The 19,024-nt window shown below is 40.9% G+C and overlaps 1 protein-coding gene across 1 annotated transcript in view; it reads right to left on the bottom strand.

Annotated features, from left to right (window-relative positions):
* plekha6 (pleckstrin homology domain containing, family A member 6) overlaps positions 1-19,024 on the bottom strand; it is a 59,555-nt gene that overhangs the window by 22,911 nt on the left and 17,620 nt on the right. Inside the window, 6 exon segments of the mRNA XM_054617766.1 lie at positions 563-649; positions 1,877-2,345; positions 2,931-3,264; positions 3,267-3,496; positions 5,013-5,194; positions 18,359-18,459. Of these exon segments, the coding sequence (XP_054473741.1) occupies positions 563-649; positions 1,877-2,345; positions 2,931-3,264; positions 3,267-3,496; positions 5,013-5,194; positions 18,359-18,459 (1,403 nt within the window).

Genomic DNA, 19,024 nt, shown 5'->3' with positions numbered 1-19,024 from the left:
TTCATGGAGATGGTTAGTTGTATATTTGTGACCTAAGTATTTAAGTATTTCTGTTGAATGTGGAAGGAAATGGCAATGTTTTTTATCATCATAATTAAAGATGTAACGTTATGTATGCTGTCACATTTCCTCTTTAATCAAGTGGCTTAATGCTTACTGAACTTCATGGGACTGCTAGGAAGCCTTAAATTCCATTATCATGAGTGACACGGTGGTTGGATCTGTCTGCCATTAAGTCATCTTTCTCTGATCTTATGGTAAACTCACACACATACACAAGTAGACTCATGCACCTATGCACACAAGAGCCGTCCCGGTACCGAGTTAGAGATAGGACAGCAGAGAGGAGTAGAGGATAGAAAGGGTCCAGGGAGTGATGAGTACAGGGTTAGTGCAGATATACAAAGGACAGATGTGCAGAAGAAAGCCCAAAGAAAATCAACACATACCACGGAATTAAATGCCATAATTACTGTAATCTGTGCCTATCACAAGGTCTGTGTATGACTATGCATCTAATGCAGTAGATGGATATGTTTTACAGCACATTAGCGGCACATACCATTTTATTGCGGATGGAAGGGGATACAGGGTAGTTGTAGTGGTATAATCCTTGGCTTAAGGACCTCCTATCACCAGGGTAGTCATACTGAAGGAGGGAGGGAAGGCAAGCATAGAAGGAAGGTAGGAATGAAGGCAAGAATGAATGAAAGTTGTTAGAGCGGAGTAAGATTAATATGGTTACAGCATATATATATATCATACTCACCATTGTTTCTTGTATAATAAGGTTAGTTGGCCTTCTCTTGCAGAGAGGCGTTATTAACATTTCCAGTAATTTGTGATCTACCACCTTACATTACAATAATGCAGGAGTGGAACTTTTGTCCTTTTCAAACTTGCTCAAATGATTAGCCGGGCAATCAGGACGTGCATACATGAATACATGCAGACCCCAGAGTATAAAAGGCAGCACACACCGCTGTCTGCTAATATACACACCCCTCTGATCCTGACTTGAAAACCTAAGCCGCTACAGCGAAAAGTATGCCTAGGCATCCTGAGATTTGTCAAAATATTCCAATGTCTCTGTGTCACGCAGTATTGGTGGTAGAGGCTTCCAGCTCTCTACCCTGCCAGCTGAATATGGAAGCAGGTGGGCAGTGAAGCGCCTGTAAACACTGGGGTACACCGGGTTAGATGTCTTCAGGCAACCCTGCACCCTGAGAAAATACACCAGACCTCCAACTGGGGTTCTCGTCATCAACGGCTGCTGCCAGGATGCTTCGACATACTGCCAATGGCTGGTAGAGGTGGCAAATGAAAGCTGCCTGAAGATCAACACGCCACCAACTTCCCCCTAGTGTTGCCAAATGAGGCGGATTTGGCAACACTAGGGGGAAGTTGGTGGAGGGATGTTGGCGGTGGGTATTCACCTCAGGATGGTGACGTATCGGACACCAATGACATATTGTTGTCATCCTATGCAGACAGAGCTGGGGTCTCAGCAGGGATGACGGGATGGAGGCCGGGCAGGATGGACAGGCTGAACACTGCTCTCTGCGTGGTCTGCGCTGAGGCGCTCGAAGCAGAAGCAGGCATTGTAATGATCTGTTCCAGCGATGAGGCACTGACTAAGTTCTTGAAGTTGCGAATCCAAATGTAGACATGAGCCACAGTTGGAAACTGCTGTTCAAGAGAAAAACTAAAGTAGACAGCGGTGTGTGCTGCGTTATATACTGTGGGGTTCGCATGTAAAGGGTAGGCAAGTGTCATACATTTTAGAACCAAAAATCTTAATAAGTGAGTCTTTTGTTGTGCTGTGGTCTGTTGTTGTCAAGTTGAGGTGTTGGTTAAACACGAAAGCTCGTTTTACCTTCGGTGAGCTGAGGGACCTCCTCAGGCTGTAGACGGATGGATCAGCATAGATCAGGTCGTCCCTCATTCTCCCTGGAAACCGGTCAAAGCGGGCAGATGGAGATCGAGCCGGCGAGGCAAAGTTGGGTGGCACCGGTGAGTAGGGTCCCCCTGATGATGACGATGGTGACCTGGGCACAGACCTGGAGCGTGGCTGGATGGACAGACGTCTCATGGATGTTTCCATTCCGCCATAGCAAGTTGGCCCCCATAGATCCCTGGGCATTGGTCCATACAGCTGATGGGGTCGGTCTCTCAGTGAGTGACGCTTCTCTTCGACTGTCCATCGTCGGTCGTATCCCCCGACAGCAGAGACTGAGCAGATACTGTCAGGTCGCAGGGGGTACTCCTCCAAATATGGGGGGCCACCTGGGTAGCCATAGTAGTCACCAGAGACCCCGCTGTTCACTGGGTAGTAACAAGATGGGCTGGAATTAAAAAAACAAGACGGTAATAATTGAGGGTGTTTAAACCAGCAGCAGTAGATTTTTTTTTTTTAATACAGTGTAGCCTCATAATTTAGCTGATGAAGGAAAAGCTAAAATAAAGAATGAAATGAATGCATGTCAGGGAGGCCAGCTGTATTATAACACACACCTCACCTTGATAAGACCTTCTTATTATAATCTATAACACATTTCCCCTTGAATAAATATACACATTCCACTCATAGATTAAGCCACTTAACTAACTAAACACTGTACACAAGAATTTTGAATTTGCTGGAAATACGTTTCTGAGTCTTAGGCAGTGGAAGTGCAGTCCTACTTTGATTTCTCAGTGTTACTGCATACTATGAAAATAATGAACACAAATGAGGGGGACACCTACACGCATTATGCCAGTGTAAATTCATTGTAAATGACGAACAATAATACAGCAGCACCATCAGTTTGTTAAAGTATGCCCATGACCACCTAAGAATCATCCTTAAGCTAAATGCAAATACTACACTGAAAAAGACGTGAAAAGAGAGACGTATGTCATATTTCTCCTCTTCTCCACTGATCTACCTGTTGATGTCCTCCTGGGAGGCCATGCCCCGCCGCTGGTTGACCCACTTTTGCAACTGGGCCATGGAGCTCTTCCTCTGGGCCACCCTCTCTGGAGCCGTCCTGGGCACAAAGCCCCTCCTCAGCATCACATTATCCTGCTGCTCCCTGCTGTCATTTGATGGGCCAACACCCCCCTCTGGGTGTTCCTGGGGGGCACAATGTCGACTGTGATTCCTTGATGAAGGGGGTTTTCTATTGCTGTTGTTGGGCATGGTGTTGCGAGGGCCATAGTTGCCCCAACCTTTTGGATGGTGACTTAGGTGAGAGGCGTGGTCAGGAGCAGGTTCTCCCCTTCATCTTCACCTTCTCCTCCACTTTCTCCTCGTCTTCCATCAGTATTTTTTCCCGCTTGATCAGAGCAAGGGCTGGAGGCGGTGGGCGTCTCAAGGCTGTTGACCCCATTGATTTTAGGGTTAATTTCACTGTGAGTGTCATTGTGTGTTTGTGTGTAAGGGGGGTGCTGTGTTTGTCGGTTAGGTGCCTTGGTCACCATGGTGTGGTTGATATCCGCTATGGTGTTCATTCTATATATGTGGAGGAAAAAAAAAGCTGTGAGGATAGAAATAAAATGTAATTCTGGAAAATCTCAACTTCAGGCAAACATTTTTATGCATTTCTCCTTTAAACATTGTATTTATGGCAATAACCAATTTTTCCAGGCCAACAAAAAAAATGATCCATTGTTGCTTATTATCTTTGGTCTGGTCAGGTTCACCTCCATCATAAGCGAAACACAGAGCTAAGAGGCAAATCCACTTATACTAACTGAAAAGTAAAGCTGTACTTATTTGCATCTTCAGCAGTGCTTTATCGAAGCCAGTTCTCAAACATGGCCTAGGTTAGAGTAGAGGATACTGTTACTTATTGCTGACTTTCTAAAACATTAAGGACAGATTGTTTTGGTTGTTATACATGGGTTCATTACCTTTGGCAGCATGTGCACCATGCAACAGAGCCAAATGGCTTGATATCTTTGTTCTGGAGTTTGTGACATGCTTTTTACTAGTAACAATTTGATGTTTTCATAATATACGTTTTATTTCTTGAGCATGAAATTCATCAATGTAGACCAAGTAGAACATTTGTTTCCTAGTCAAGTAACCCTCCACAGTGTTTAGCTTGTAACTGTTAAGAACCGTTGCTGCTGAAATTGTTTAAACAGGCCATATAATGCTATTTTCCGGGTGCATATTTTATCTCAAGTTACAGTTACAACATGTTTACATGCGTTAATGCTCATAATCTGCCTTGTTTTTGTCATCCTGGCTGTCCTGCAGCCCCTCATCTCACCCTCTCTCTGAAATGCTCCGTTGTAGCGCTTGCTCCTCCCTCCAGAAAGCAAAATCTGCTCTGATTGGTCAGCTAGCGCACTCTGTTGTGATTGGTCAACGTTTCACATTTAAAAAAAGCTCACAAAAGGGTTTGAACCCAGATCTCCAGGGTGACAGACTGCTATCTTAACAACTACACCATGGTAGCTGTGAGCTATATTTCTATCTTTTTATTTTATATTTGAGTGCGGGCCAAACTAGCTGGAGAGTTTTACCTGACTTCTGTTACATTGTGACCTCATCAAGTTACGGAAGTGAAGGAGATAATTCAATCGAGCCGTTTCAGGCAGCTCAGGAGCAGTGATTCTGAGGGGTGGGTAACTCCTTTTACGCGTGGACCTCAGGTTTTACACTCTACGGACCTTTTACATGTACAAAAATATATATAACACACTAAAGAAGAGGGAAAAAGTGGAAAAGCATAATAGGGCCACTTTAAAGAAGTGGACATATGATGAACGGAAGACATAATGCAGGTTTAAATACCATAAAACAACCTGTCTCATAGTGAGTGCATTTTTGCCAATTACAGTGCTGTTCCTGATAGCACCACCAGAAGACACCAAATTATCTAAATGAAATGCATAGTACCTTTTAGATATGAATAGCACATACTAGCCAATACAATATTGCCAAGGCTGGACCTATTGGACAGGCCCAATCAAATAGATTGTCCATGTGTGTGTATGAGCCTGTGAGTGAACAGCACCTCTGTGTTTGCTGAATGTCGACCTCTGCAGCCTCGTTCATGGCTCTAATCCACTCTTCCTGTTCCCCATGGCTGTCTGTGCTAAAGTAGTATGTCCTGGTCCCAGCGTGTTGCGCCTGCATGCAAAACACAACAGGACCCTTCAATTCCCCATCCTCACACTCCTCCTTCTCCAACCTCACCTGCAGAGGGAGACAAATCACAGAGAGGCAACACATGAGTGGCAGTCTTAGACACATCACTGTTTTTAGCGTTCTCAACATCCCATCATCTTTAAGGCAGAAACTTCATCTGCTCATGCAATTAAGAAGCAGGATATTAAAGATGTCAAGGTAATTCTGGTTTATTATTATTGGTAAACCACTTTATTTGGAGGTCAAACAAAGATCAAATAGGAAGTGTGTCTCTAAATTGTCACGGACGCCAGCGAAGGACAGTTTGAAAGTCTAATGACTAATTGATGTTGAATGGTTTACAAATTTTAACGCTCCTTGTAGCTCATTAGTGATTCATGTTATTGAACTGCAGGGTTGGTTTCCAAGCTATCTGACTTCTGACTGCTCATGCTTCTTGCCACGAGTTATTCTAAGCGATGCTACCGTGTTCCCAGATCTCAGCAATTACCTTGGTGAGTACGATGTTATAATAAAATGAATAGACTAAACTAGTGTGAGGTAAACCAGAATTATTCTTGAATCATATCCATGCACAATTCCCTGGTCAACTGTTGGCATCAAAGATACACTCACTGATTCTGTTACCGTTCCACACAGCACCCCTTAGATCCTTATATATCCGTACAGATCTCTTAGTATGTTTTGAAACTCCAACTAGTTCACAGTGGAGTTTTAAAACATTTTAGTTTGCAGAGGTGGTACTGGTTGCAATAACTAAATCACAGGGTGAACCTCCGAACAGTAGATTGGACATGCAGATACTAACTAAACAACCCAAACATGAATCCTTAGGTATCCAACAGACATGCAGTACAGTAAACGTAATGATGCATTCTTAAAGGCAGTACAGTTAATAAAAATAAGGAAAGAAATATCAACCGTAAACCTACTGTACCTTCTAACATAACAGGAGACAACGATGGCCCAGCAGAGCTCACAGGGGTGGACAAAGGTGGGACGAAGAGGAGACAATGAGTGGGATCACAGGTCACTACTGGTTACCGTGGTGTTAGGGCCTGAACATGTATTCTGTAAGGCACTGGCTGTCTCTTGTTAGAAGAGTAAAAATGGTTAGGAACATCTGTTGGCTCTAACTATTTTACATTACATACAAAATATATGAGCAGGCTTTCGAACATGAACAACTGACAGCTAACAAAGAGATGAGCATACATGTCCCTATGGACACTGCTTGTACATTAGTCACTTATGAGTGGAAACCCTTGTATGTCTAGACCAATGCTACTGTGACCCAATATACAATGAAATGCAAAAACATTAAATATAACAAACTAATAACAATCACAGTTGTACAGGATGAATGCATCAACGATGTTGTAATGTTATTGAATATGTAAGCCAAAACAATTTCATATATATATCACAAGGGGGCAGCATGAGCACACTGCAAGTTGGACAAAGACACATTCACTGACATTTCGTAAGCATTAGCTTTGGCTTTTTCTCTGACTGATTCACCAAGTGGCTAAAAGCCTCTACAAAAGACCTGACGTAAAAATACCAAGTCAAGAGTAGGGGGAATTACAGCCTTGATTCAACCTCACTTGCTGTACCTTGCTATTATTTATTTATTGATTCCTGTAAGTGTCCTGATGACCTGATTTCCATATGTGGTCCATTGGCATTTCATCTCAAGTTTGTAGTCCTTAAACCAGGAAGTGTATGGGTTCATCCTACTGTATGTACAAGACTAAAACATGGAATCACTCATTGTTTATGCACTCAGTCCAAATGCAGAACTTCCTTTGAGATGGGAACCCTGAACAGAGCAAACTGAAATACTTTGTCACTTTAGAGCTTTTTGATGAGATCAAATTCAGTTTGATCTAATTTCCTTTTAATCTCATGTGAATGAGCCCTCCTCCTAACATCACACTGTCCTGCCCTAATGCAGTGCATGGGAACATACCTAAAAGATGTACAGATGCTTCAGTTTAATCCGATGTTCAAACATAAACCCTCATTTCTAATAAAACAACATAGTGATGACTGAATGAGATTGGAAGAATAATACATTTTGGTGTGTATGCGTGTGTCAGTGATGCTGTCACTGAGTCAACCGATTGGTTGTGTCTTCGACCTGCTGAGTGCAGTAGCACTGACTGAAGATAACCTGTGTCTGTGTAGGAGGAGGAGCATATTGCCATATGACAGCAAGAGGAAATGATGTCACTGATAAACAGGAGACACTTCCTTCCACGCTGGAGCACTCTGAGGCTCCACCTCCAGCAGTGATGCAAGGTGATGCAATTGGCTGAAATGGCTGTGTGGTAAGAGGCAGCAGTAACCTAGCAACAGAAGTGGGTCTATGGGAAGAGAGTGTGTGTGTGTTTGTGTGTGTGTGTGTGTGTGTGTGTGTGTGTGTGTGTGTGTGTGTGTGTGTGTGTGTGTGTGTGTGTGTGTGTGTGTGTGTGTGTGTGTGTGTGTGTGTGTAGCCTCCCTCATTTGTCCTTCCTTAGTTCATTCATTCAGGTAGTCAGAGGGAGAAGGACGGATGCAGGAGAGAGGGAAGGTGACATATCAACATTATTTCATTGAATTCTCTTCTTTTGACTATGATCATTTCATGTATTAATCTTTAATATCATTTGAACAAAATGGAAGACAAAAAACACGGAAAACAAAGTAATAGGTAGAGATCAGATTGAAAATATAATAAAAAACAAAGAAAACGAAAAAAGGGAGGGAAGAAGGGAAGGAAGAAAGTAAGGAAAAGAAAGGAAAAATTAATGGAATGTAAAAAAAAAAACATGTACTTACTGTCAGTAAAGGAATAAATAAAAGTCAGGGCTGGAACAAGGGAGGAAAAAGAGGAGGACATAATGTGTTCAAGATGCCTTGAAATCTATTCTTTGGGAAGTGTATGGTAAATACTTTCTCCTGCAGACCTTCCATTAAGACTCTCAAGAGCTTCCTGTTCGGCTGCTAGATGTGTGTGCACGCTATCAGGTATGCTACACTGTCCGGGTCAGTATCACAAGTGTGTGGCCTAAGTAATATTTGTGTGTGCGTATGTGTAGTTTGACAGGACTTAGAGGGATGCATTTCCTGATGACCTGAGGGCATGTCAGGTAGTCAAAGTGTACACACACACACACACACACACACACACACACACACACACACACACACACACACACACACACACACACACACACACACACACACACACACACACACACACAAATGCACACACACGCGCATATACCGTCGCCAAGATGTCACTGAACTGTGAGTTAAGTTTCATGACATTGAACGCTATGTTGTTGTTATAGAGTACAACAACAATTAATCTCACGGTAGCCATATAAATTAATAGTATGAGATTTCATTGTCATTATTACGCATTTTATGGGTCGTCGTGTGTCACCTAACTCCAAAACATTACTCCAAAACAGTTGTTGTTAGGTTAAGGTGTCAAACCACTTAGTTAGGTTTAGGAAAAACATCATGGTTTGGTCTATACCTATTATACCTTCCACTCATATCAGGAATCAACATTTGACCTAGGTTGTAAGCGTCCATCTCAACTTCAACCCACTTCTCAAAACAGTAGAGGACAACATTCAACAGTGGATGAATCTACCAACATCCCTCATTGGCAGAATTGCTTTAATCAGAATGACCATACTACCATAATAAATTACCTATTCTCAATAATCCCAATAAAGCCCCCCCTCCCTCCTGGTTTTAATCCCTAGAATCAATCATTTCCAAATTCCACTGAAAAAATAAGACACCTAGAATCAAGCTAGCTGCTTTACAATAATCAGGAACCTACATCATTGTCCATCAACTACAATACATTCACAAATGGACAAATTCCACTAAATCTGACAAATCCTGGACAGACATAGAACAAACATTATGTAAAGAAGTACATATTTGTGGATTTACCATTCATAAACCGCTCCATCACACGCCATGTTTAAAAAAACCCTACCATAACTGCCTCAACTCTTTCACCAAAACTAACATCACAATATCACCTACTTAACACACTCCTATCTGGAACAATCCTGACTTTTTAGTGAAAAGAAAACCACTTAATTTTTCATCATGGATGAGTTAAGGTATCATGCACCCCAAACACATCTTACATAAAACACCTTGGTTTCCTTATTTGGTTCAGAATCATGGCATTGGGGAGAATCACATCTTTCTCAAGATTAAATCCTCTTTTCTGACCAAAATTTATATTAAATCATTTCACCCAGTTCACCCCCCATTACCAGAAGACCTGTTCAACATCTCTCCAAGAAAAAAAAAACACTATCCAAAAATCATCAATTTCCCTTCTTTCAAAAGAACAACCAAATCTGCAAAAACATCTTCTCTATTTCCACCCACACAAACATTCAATTCAATTCAATTCAGTTTATTTTGTATAGCCCAGAATCACAAATTACAAATTTGCCTCAGAGGGCTTTACAATCTGTGCACATGCAACTCATTCAAAATAAGATTAAGAGAGCACCATGGACTGGATATAAAAAATGGACATAGTCATCGGGACTTCAACCACTGGTTTGTGGACTGCGTGCGTATACGGCTCTGGTAGCGGCATTGAACTGTCAATCAAATTAAGCCCGCTCTTATGCATTCTCTGGTTTATGTTCTATTTGACTCTAAATGGACCATAATTTACTAAAATGAACATCATGCTGTATTGAAGAAAACTTGAAACTAGAGTTTGTGACCAAAACTCATGTTTACAATTTTTACTTGGTTATAAATTAAGTTAACTTGTTAACTAAGGTTCGGGAGCAGGGCCACGCCTCAACCACTCCTCTAATCACTTGACAAGTCTACTTATACCTGGTCATCCCATCAAGCACTGTTCGTCTCCATCTTCTCGATCCCACCCTTTCCCTCCCTCTCATCCATTCATCCTCCTTCCTGACCCACCTTACCCATTCCCTCTTCTCCCCTCTCGCCTCCTCTCCTTCGCTCCTCTTTTCAGGCGCCACCCGGGGTCCATAGCTGGCTCGGCCTACTTCAACCCGAGACGGAACCTCAATCCTGAGTCTCCCTCTCCCCCGCCGACTACGTCAGACACCTGGACTCGCCTGATCACAGGACCTCTACCCTCATCCTCTCCTTCTCTGCCATTACTCATTTACATTATTCAATCATTCTTCTCATTATAAAATCACTTAACTATCATTATTGTGGCGTGGTCCCTGCTAGTGAAATCAAATTAGAAGTATGGTCATTTTCTCATAGACTTCTATACAATCAGACTTCTTTTTGCACTCGGCAGAAAAGAGTCAACTACATAGGGAAAACATTTTTTGAAATGGGTTTTACAGACTGGAATCCATTTGGCAATACACTTCTTCTTAAATTCCGCACACATTTGACTCATCACCTCTTTTTGCCTGTCCACCATCCACAATAAACATGCACACTGTCATTCACATTCACACACATGCACACGCACACACACACACACACACACACACACACACACACACACACACACACACACACACACACACACACACACACACACACACACACACACACATACATATCTGCCATCACACATATACTATGATCTTTATTCTTTAGCTAACAGACACTGCACAACATATATCAGTTTAGTCGTACACAAATACGTCACAATGAATCCATCTTTCTTTAAATAAACTTTGACTTCTGAAATTAACAATACCCTTCAGTTATTGCAAATGTCTGGTTTTCAGGAGTCTGAAACAATTCCATTCAGTCACCACGGGAGTCTAATTCTGAAAATAATATAATTTTGACCTGCAACTGTTTAAAAACAATGAATAGACATTAAGAAATAAGAAAACAACACATCATTCAAACATTGATTTATCCTTTTTTTTCTTCTTTGACCTCCTTGATTTCTTTGTTTATTTGCCTGTTTCTGTGTATTAGTGAGCGTAAGTAACAGGAGTCAAATTCCATGCCATGAGTACGCATACATGGCCAATAAAGCCAATAAAGCTGATTCTGATTCTGATTCTGATTCTGATTCTGAATTTGACTGTCAACATTATGAATGATTCTTCGAGTTTTCAACTATTATGTAAAGACAGAGTTGTCTTATATCGATCAGTTTCATATTGCCTTTACTGATTAGGAGGGCACTCCTGTCTCTTTGCACCTCGAGAATTCCCCAGTCCTGTGTTTGGGAGAGGATTTGGCTGGCAGCGAAAACTAAGGAATGTTGCTTCAGTCAGTGACATGAACACAGAAACGGAGAGAAAGTAGCACAAAAGGCCCAAAGGAATGAACACTTGCTTTTTCACAGCAACATGATAGTTCTCTTGAACTGCTTGCTGTAGGGGGGTAGGGTAGGGTGAGGCTAAGCTCCACAGCACAAACACATTCACACATACACACCCATAGGTGTAACCCTATGACTCTGTCTGTTGAGTCACACACAGACGCACACACACACACACACACACACACACACACACACACACACACACACACACACACACACACACACACACACACACACACACACACACACTCACCTAAAGCGCATGATTAATATTTTACTCTGTAAGGGGGTAATGAGAACAAAGTATTTAAGACTTTTACGAGTTTTTAAGCATATCGGTTCCACAAAAACACACACACACACACACACACACACACATACACTGACTGAGATAGAACAAAACCTTCAGTTGGATAGAGAAGACTCTTCTTACTGAATGTCTCTTGACTACGGCCACACCTCTATAGAGTCCGAAAGTGAAAAGCTGCAGGTATAACAGGTTCTGACAGCTCTACAACTAAGCTGTTGATTGAAATCAAAACTCCAAAGAGTAGAGATCTTTGATGTATGGTGATGATGGTACGGTGAACAGCTTGGTTAGCTGGATGTTATTTCCTAAAACAAGAATAAAAGCAGGTCTGGAAAACAGAGTTGTTTAGTATGAAGTTCCTTTAGCATGCCAGCAACATGGCTCTAAATGATGGCAATGTCAGTCTTCTACTTGGCCCAGACTGTAATGTCTCAACAACTACTGGATAAATTTAAATTTGGTACACATATATATGGTTTAGAGAGGACAAATCCCCTGACTTTGCTGATCCCCTTACTTTTCCCCTTAAATTTCAACATCTACTAGATGGGTTGGCACCAAATTGTACAAAAACATCCATGATTCCCAGAGGGAAAATCCTGACCATGACCTTCTTCTAGTGCAAACATGCAATGTTTTGTGAAGTGTCCCAACAACTGTTGGATAGGCTGCTATTAAATCTGGTAGCGCATCCATGCACCCCTAAGTGTGATTTCCAACCACTTTGGTGATCCTCTGACTTTTTATCCAGCGCCATCATAAGGTAAAAATGTATATCTGTTAAATTCTTCTGGGTTATGACCAAATACCTCCAGAAATGACATTCCCATCAGCCACCTTGTTTTTATTTAGGTCTAATTAGTATTAGCAAAGGTGAACCTGCTTACACGCTAAAATAAAATGGTGAACATGGTAAATATAACCTGCTAAACATCAGCATGTTAGCATGGTCATTTTGAGAATATGAGCATGCTTCATCTATGCTCAGCCACTAGTGTTGCTGCAGACTCTTGTTGATGGATGGAAGTTTAGCCAAATAAGACAAAAATATCAATACATATCAATATTTAAAAACAGAACCATTCCAGTTTAGACAAAAGGGCCTGGATCTAAGAGGATTTACTGGGAACTATGGAACCACAAAACATCACTTTACCTCCATTCGAACAGGCTTTTTTCAGACAATAATCTAATTATCAACAGTTCAAGCTGAAATACATGTGTAACAAAGGTGCTCTGAACAGGTTTAAATCCCTGACTATCTCTGTCAGGCTAATCATCTAATTTCCCCATGAATAACAAATAAGGATTTCCATGCATATCTGTCATACAGACAGAATTAAGACACACATCAAGTGTTTCAATATCAGCACAAGTTTATAAATGTAGATTCATTAAATTTAACCAATTAAGATTTATTCAATCAACTAATTGTGACCATGTTTTTTGAAAAAAGGACAAATAATCTACTAATCCAGTATATTCCCAAATAATGATTATGCATAGGGCCAAAGACATATCACTTGTCCAAATGCATTGAGTCAAGGTTACACATACAGACAAACATATTTATGCACACAAGCTATCACATCTGAGGGGAGAAACGTCATCAATGAATGAGTAGCCATTGGCCTTCTGAAGGCCAAACCTGGATCTCCTCCACACACAAACATATCAAGTGGCTGACACTTAATTCACAGCCTTAATGAGTTGTAATCATGAAGTTGACTGGGCCTAGGATGGAGGATACAATGTAAACTATGGCTGAATTATATAGCCAATTTATTTAAATTTAATTAATTTGTCTTTTGTTATTATGCCTTAATTAATTTACTTTTTACCTGGTGCTCAAGCATAGAAAAGCTGCTTTCTGTTTCAATACATATGATATAAAGGGTGATTGACCATTCATTGGAATTCTAATGACATACACTTCAACGTCAATTAAATACTAATAATGAATCTGAAAAGAAGGCTAAGTGTCCCTCTTAATGGATTATTTTGGTTCATTACAATTTGAAAGGTTGTTAACAAACCAAGAGTTCAATCAGATTATCTAAACCCCTGTGGGTTATAAACGCCAGCATGGTCCCCATTGCTCAGAAAAAACATGTTACATCTGAGTTGAAGAGTTTGGGTAGTAGTTTAACCGGTCACCTAATATATTTTCCAAACGCGTTTGAATAACCTGAGGGTTTGTTTACGACCTATCTGATTATATGACTTCTTTTTGTCAATGTTCCCACACACCCAAAGTTCTTCAATTTACTTCACCAACCGTTCTGAAGAAGAAATCTTCCCACTTGAGCAGCTTTCAAAAGATTCTTACATTCACAAATGTTTTCTGATTTGGGATGTGTTCTACCCACTCAAGAGCACATTTAAGATTATTTGAATGGTGACATGTTTGTGTAAAATAATTTATTGTTGTCTTTCCTTCAGTTCTACAGTTGTACGATATAATATAATTTTTTTATATTACAATCATATATTTTATAAATCATGTTTTATGATCTATAATATTTTTATCATTAAGCACACATGACTGTTTCTAGAAACAAACATGACACATTCGTATTAGAGAACAAATTTTCTAGTGGTACATTGACAATTGTACCATTTGAAAACAAATCATACTTGAACTGACAAATAGAGAAGCTTGGATCAATATTTCTATTTGGACAAGTTGTTTTTAATTGAGCCAGACAGCCACTTACCCAAGCTGTAACAACTCCTTTGTTAATTCAATGTTGAAAATTGAGTGGGCATTTTAGACAAAAATGTATCTCCAAATAAACAATTTTTTTTAAGTCGAGGTCATACTGTATATTATGACAGATAGCAGGGTTGTAAACAGAAGTGGTTGAACCAGACAGCTTTGACAGAGGCATGCTGGGACAGGACCACAGAGAGTCTGAGCACCACTTCTATGACACCCTGAGGGTTCACAAAAACACACTTAGCTTCAACCGGCCAGCATACACGTCTCAACCACCCGTCACTGTGAAATATTGAAAGCTGAATCAGTCCCGTTCATAAATTCAGTATGAATTGTCAGCTGCCATGATTCCTTCCTGTGTGGTCCTCCTCTCCCTGCTGAGCTGACACCGGCTACTTCTGATGGTGGCCTAGTCTTAACTAAGATCCGTAACACCTCACTACTGCAGCACAGACACCTGACAAGTTGACTCCATACAGATCAAAGAGGTGCACTACATTATGGTGTGCTGTTTTAGAAAAGAGCTCACACATTGCAATGCAACAGCAGTCAAGGCTCTTCGTGGCCAATCCTAATTCTTCAGAGGTTGTAAAATCTGAGAAGTCTTCAAACAGATCTGTTATTGATCTCTATCAAACTGGACTTGAGGTAATTTCTCTATCGCAGACCTTTTTGTCTGGTATGTGACACCTCAAGTCTCAAAATCTTAATCAACCCAGCAAAAACATAAATATCATGTGAATATGATATTTTGCAGTTTACTTTTGTGTTTCATTCTTTTTTAAAGATACAGTAAAGCCTTCCAAATAACTAACACACATTGCTTTAAGACCTGGCCGACACACTGTCTTTAAGAGGCTGTAGGGGGCTGTTCTTAGAGAGTGAACCCCTCTTGAAGAGTCCCTTGACTTCTCACTACAAGATTCCTGAAGGAAATTGAATTCTAAGGTACCCATGAGTCTCCTGTTTAGACATGCCCACTTTTAGACTACGTTAGTCAACATGCAGTTGTTTGCATGTAGTATAAAGGTGTTATTTTTGCCTATTCTAAAAGGATTTCTGCATGAACAGACATGCATAAATTGGGTTCGACAGGAAAGCTGAGACTCATGTGTGAAGATGTCAGTCCCCATAGTAGCCATTTTATTGGAGTTAGACTATTTTTCAAAACTTAATGTCATTATATAAAATGACCTGTTGTGACCTCTATGATGATCACAAAGTCAGAAACTTTACAACTACAAAATAGAGACCTAGTGCATTCAGGGCATGTATGGTTGTTTCTATGTGTATTGACATAAGGGGGTATCTGCGCAGTTTCCACAGAAGTGCTCACCATCTATCGAAAATCTGCAAAAGTGTAAAGTTTTTGAAATCACTTATATTCTTCCATCACAATGTTGTAAGCCCTTTTATACTTTCACGATTTATTTAATTGTGTTATTTAAATAATAATTATATATTAAAATTAATTAATTAAATTTAACTTCTGATCTATTACTAGAACACACTACTAAACTGCATCTCAAATCGATTTTCAGATTCCCAATTTTTCAGATTATGATCCCTCTAATGACCCCCCCCCCAATTTCAATTTGCAGTATCGTAGACAGACCCACATAAATAGAAATAACTGATGGCAGTCTGATAATCCATCAATTCACAAACAGCCTACAAAAGAGCAGCAACAAGAGGGCAGAAGAACGAGTAAAGGGGATAACAACATACCACTCTCCCTTTAGAGAAGCATAATAGAAATACAAAGCAATGACTAATCCAAAGATAACATAAGCAATTCACATTGACTAATAAGATCAAGCAGGTCACCACAGAGTGGCAAGCTGACAGTGCCCTCACAGTCAAAGTCAGGGTCAGGATGTGGTTAACTGAGCTTAGCATTTAGACTGGAAGCAGGGCTCTGTCAACCTACCCAGCCTAGTCTCCCTAGAAATAACATCCAGATGATTTGACTGTGACAACGCTGTATCTATGACTCAGCCTTCAAAACCACTTCTTCTTCAGAAGAACTTTGATTCAATGGCCTTGTGATAACCTTTTGTGTTTACTTTCCTATGTCTATTTTTATTTCTCTCCAGTACATTTATAGCATTACTCTTGATGATAAATTTAGTCTTTTAACGATGCTGTATTTGCAACAACATGATTACTCATGTTAATATTACACATTGAAGTTCTTCAATATTAACTCTACAGTGAGATTGCAAAGGAAACAGACTGGGCGTCCAGTCAGAACATTGGCACCCTACACTTGGCAAGTTGTCAAAGCCACCCTTATTATATTTGCTTAGTCTGTGGTCTGTGTCCTCTGCAGGTGTGTGTGTGTGTGTGTGTGTGTGTGTGTGTGTGTGTGTGTGTGTGTGTGTGTGTGTGTGTGTGTGTGTGTGTGTGTGTGTGTGTGTGTGTGTGTGTGTGTGTGTGGGGGGTGTATGTGTACACACATTGGGTACATACACTGGACTTTGCACCAGACATTGTACTGGGCATGCATAGAAGAGCAACAGAATGGACTAAATGTCCTGAAAAGTGAATAAAACTGATAATGACACAGTGAGTGCAGGAAGAGGGGCACAGGAAGAAGATGAGATAAACGAGATAGATGTAGACAGAGAGCTGTCAACATGTGTGTGTGTTTCATACTAATGCTGAAGAGGAAACAAGGCTAACTTTCCAATTTATATAAAGCTTCACTCAGCAGATTCAGACCAAGCTAACCTAGATTACATCCTCATTGTCTCATCTTTATTCAGCTCTGACACACAGCTCAGTCAGGTGCAGTGCTGCATGCTCCTCTGGAGCTGTTTGTCCCCAACCGTCAGAGCTGCGGATGTGATTCATCAGGATCTGAGGAAACACAGCCTTGATCTGTTTGTCAGGAACAGCAATTACGTTTTTAGTCTTTAATTGTCATTGCCTCCAACCAAACTTAAACCCTGCAGAGAAGTCCCATTGTGTCTCCAGACTGCAAGGATGTTTTTATACATGGTCTTGTCATTGCTGTCCATCTTGGACACCACGGATATGATGCTACTGAATTGGTTGTCAATGGAAGGCATGGTAAAAACTGTCATCAGTCAAGCTGCTGTTGATGATTGTTTACTCAAGCATCTTGTTGTCCACTTCTTCCAAACAACTGAACTTTGTTCAAAAATAGGCAAAGAATGACTGAATGTTTGATCCACTCCAAAAACCCAAGCGTTGGACCTTACAGGGTTTCCAATTAAATGCAAGGGAATGGTTCTGGTGAAATGAACACACAATATCAACATGAGAATCTGATCAAACATTAAAACCAAAACTACTTGATTCTAATTTAAAGTCTCTCCATCTGAAAATAAAACCATCAGTCCTTCACTCTGATGGGCCAGAGAGGCTCTAGTTCCCATGGGGCTCTTCAACTGTCATAAATAACATCATGTGACTCAGGCATGAAGCCAGTCAGCTTCTATCATTCAACCAGAACCAAACCAACACCCTAAGCCACAGCGATGCAACCAAGGAACAAGTTCAAACATTAGTAAATCATGCTTTTGCAATAAGTATTTACATTGCAAAAGGAGTTGTTTTCAATGGTTGGAGCAATTGTTCTTTAAGGAATTGCTTTCACTCAGGAAACCTACAGCCAACAGCCTTTCAAAACCACTGCTTTGGAACATATCTTACACTCTGAAATGACCTATAAGATCCTCCATAAAACCCATTTGTTTACCACTAACGTATGAGCATAGTAAGTCATATGCACTCATTACGTTCCCCTGCACCCGTTGCATTCCCTGCATGAAATTCAATTACACATTGACCTCCCAGTACCCTCTGTCCCTCCACCAGGATGTCACTGACCTTAAAGGCAAACTTGCGGGTGATGTTATCCGAAGGCTCCAGTCCTTCGATCTGGAAACTAATCAATGGCAAACTTCCTAGCACCGTGTCCTCCTTCTCATCTGTGAGGAGAAAAAATAAACGTGTGAAAACATCCTAGAAAGAATCAGAGTCCAAACAGAACCCATTATCGAGGGCATGGCTACAACTACTGTATGAGAGAAAAAACAATTACAGACTGAGCCAGTTCATTCAACCTGCAGGATAAAAGACAGAAAAACAGAGGAGTGTTCAGAGTCCAAACATGAGAGCGAAATCCAAGCTGCTCTCCTCCCAGCACACTCTCTGCTCCCACGGTGACAGCTTCCTAGAATAGATATCCATTATGGTTCATTGGGTCCCTGTGATAAGCAGCAGTAATGGCTCACACATACATCGGGATCCAGCGGTGATAAATAGGAGCTCTGTAGAAGGAGCACCGGTGCTGACTAAATAATGGAAGGAGGCATACAAATTTCAGCAGTTTAAAAAAGGGATACACTCCTCTGTCTGTGACCTCCTACCTTTTATTTGCCGAATGTAGCTCTGCACCGACCCTCTCTCTACTGAGTGTGAGTGTTTATGTGTGGGTGTGTGACGGGGAGAGAGAGAAAGAGAGAGAAAGAGAGAGAGACAGAGAGGTCTGGG

This window comes from Anoplopoma fimbria, chromosome 17 (assembly GCF_027596085.1).
Source record: "Anoplopoma fimbria isolate UVic2021 breed Golden Eagle Sablefish chromosome 17, Afim_UVic_2022, whole genome shotgun sequence".
Taxonomy (NCBI): Eukaryota; Metazoa; Chordata; class Actinopteri; order Perciformes; family Anoplopomatidae; genus Anoplopoma; species Anoplopoma fimbria.
Note: the sequence above shows the minus strand (reverse complement) of the source record. Positions and strands in the feature narration are given on the sequence as shown.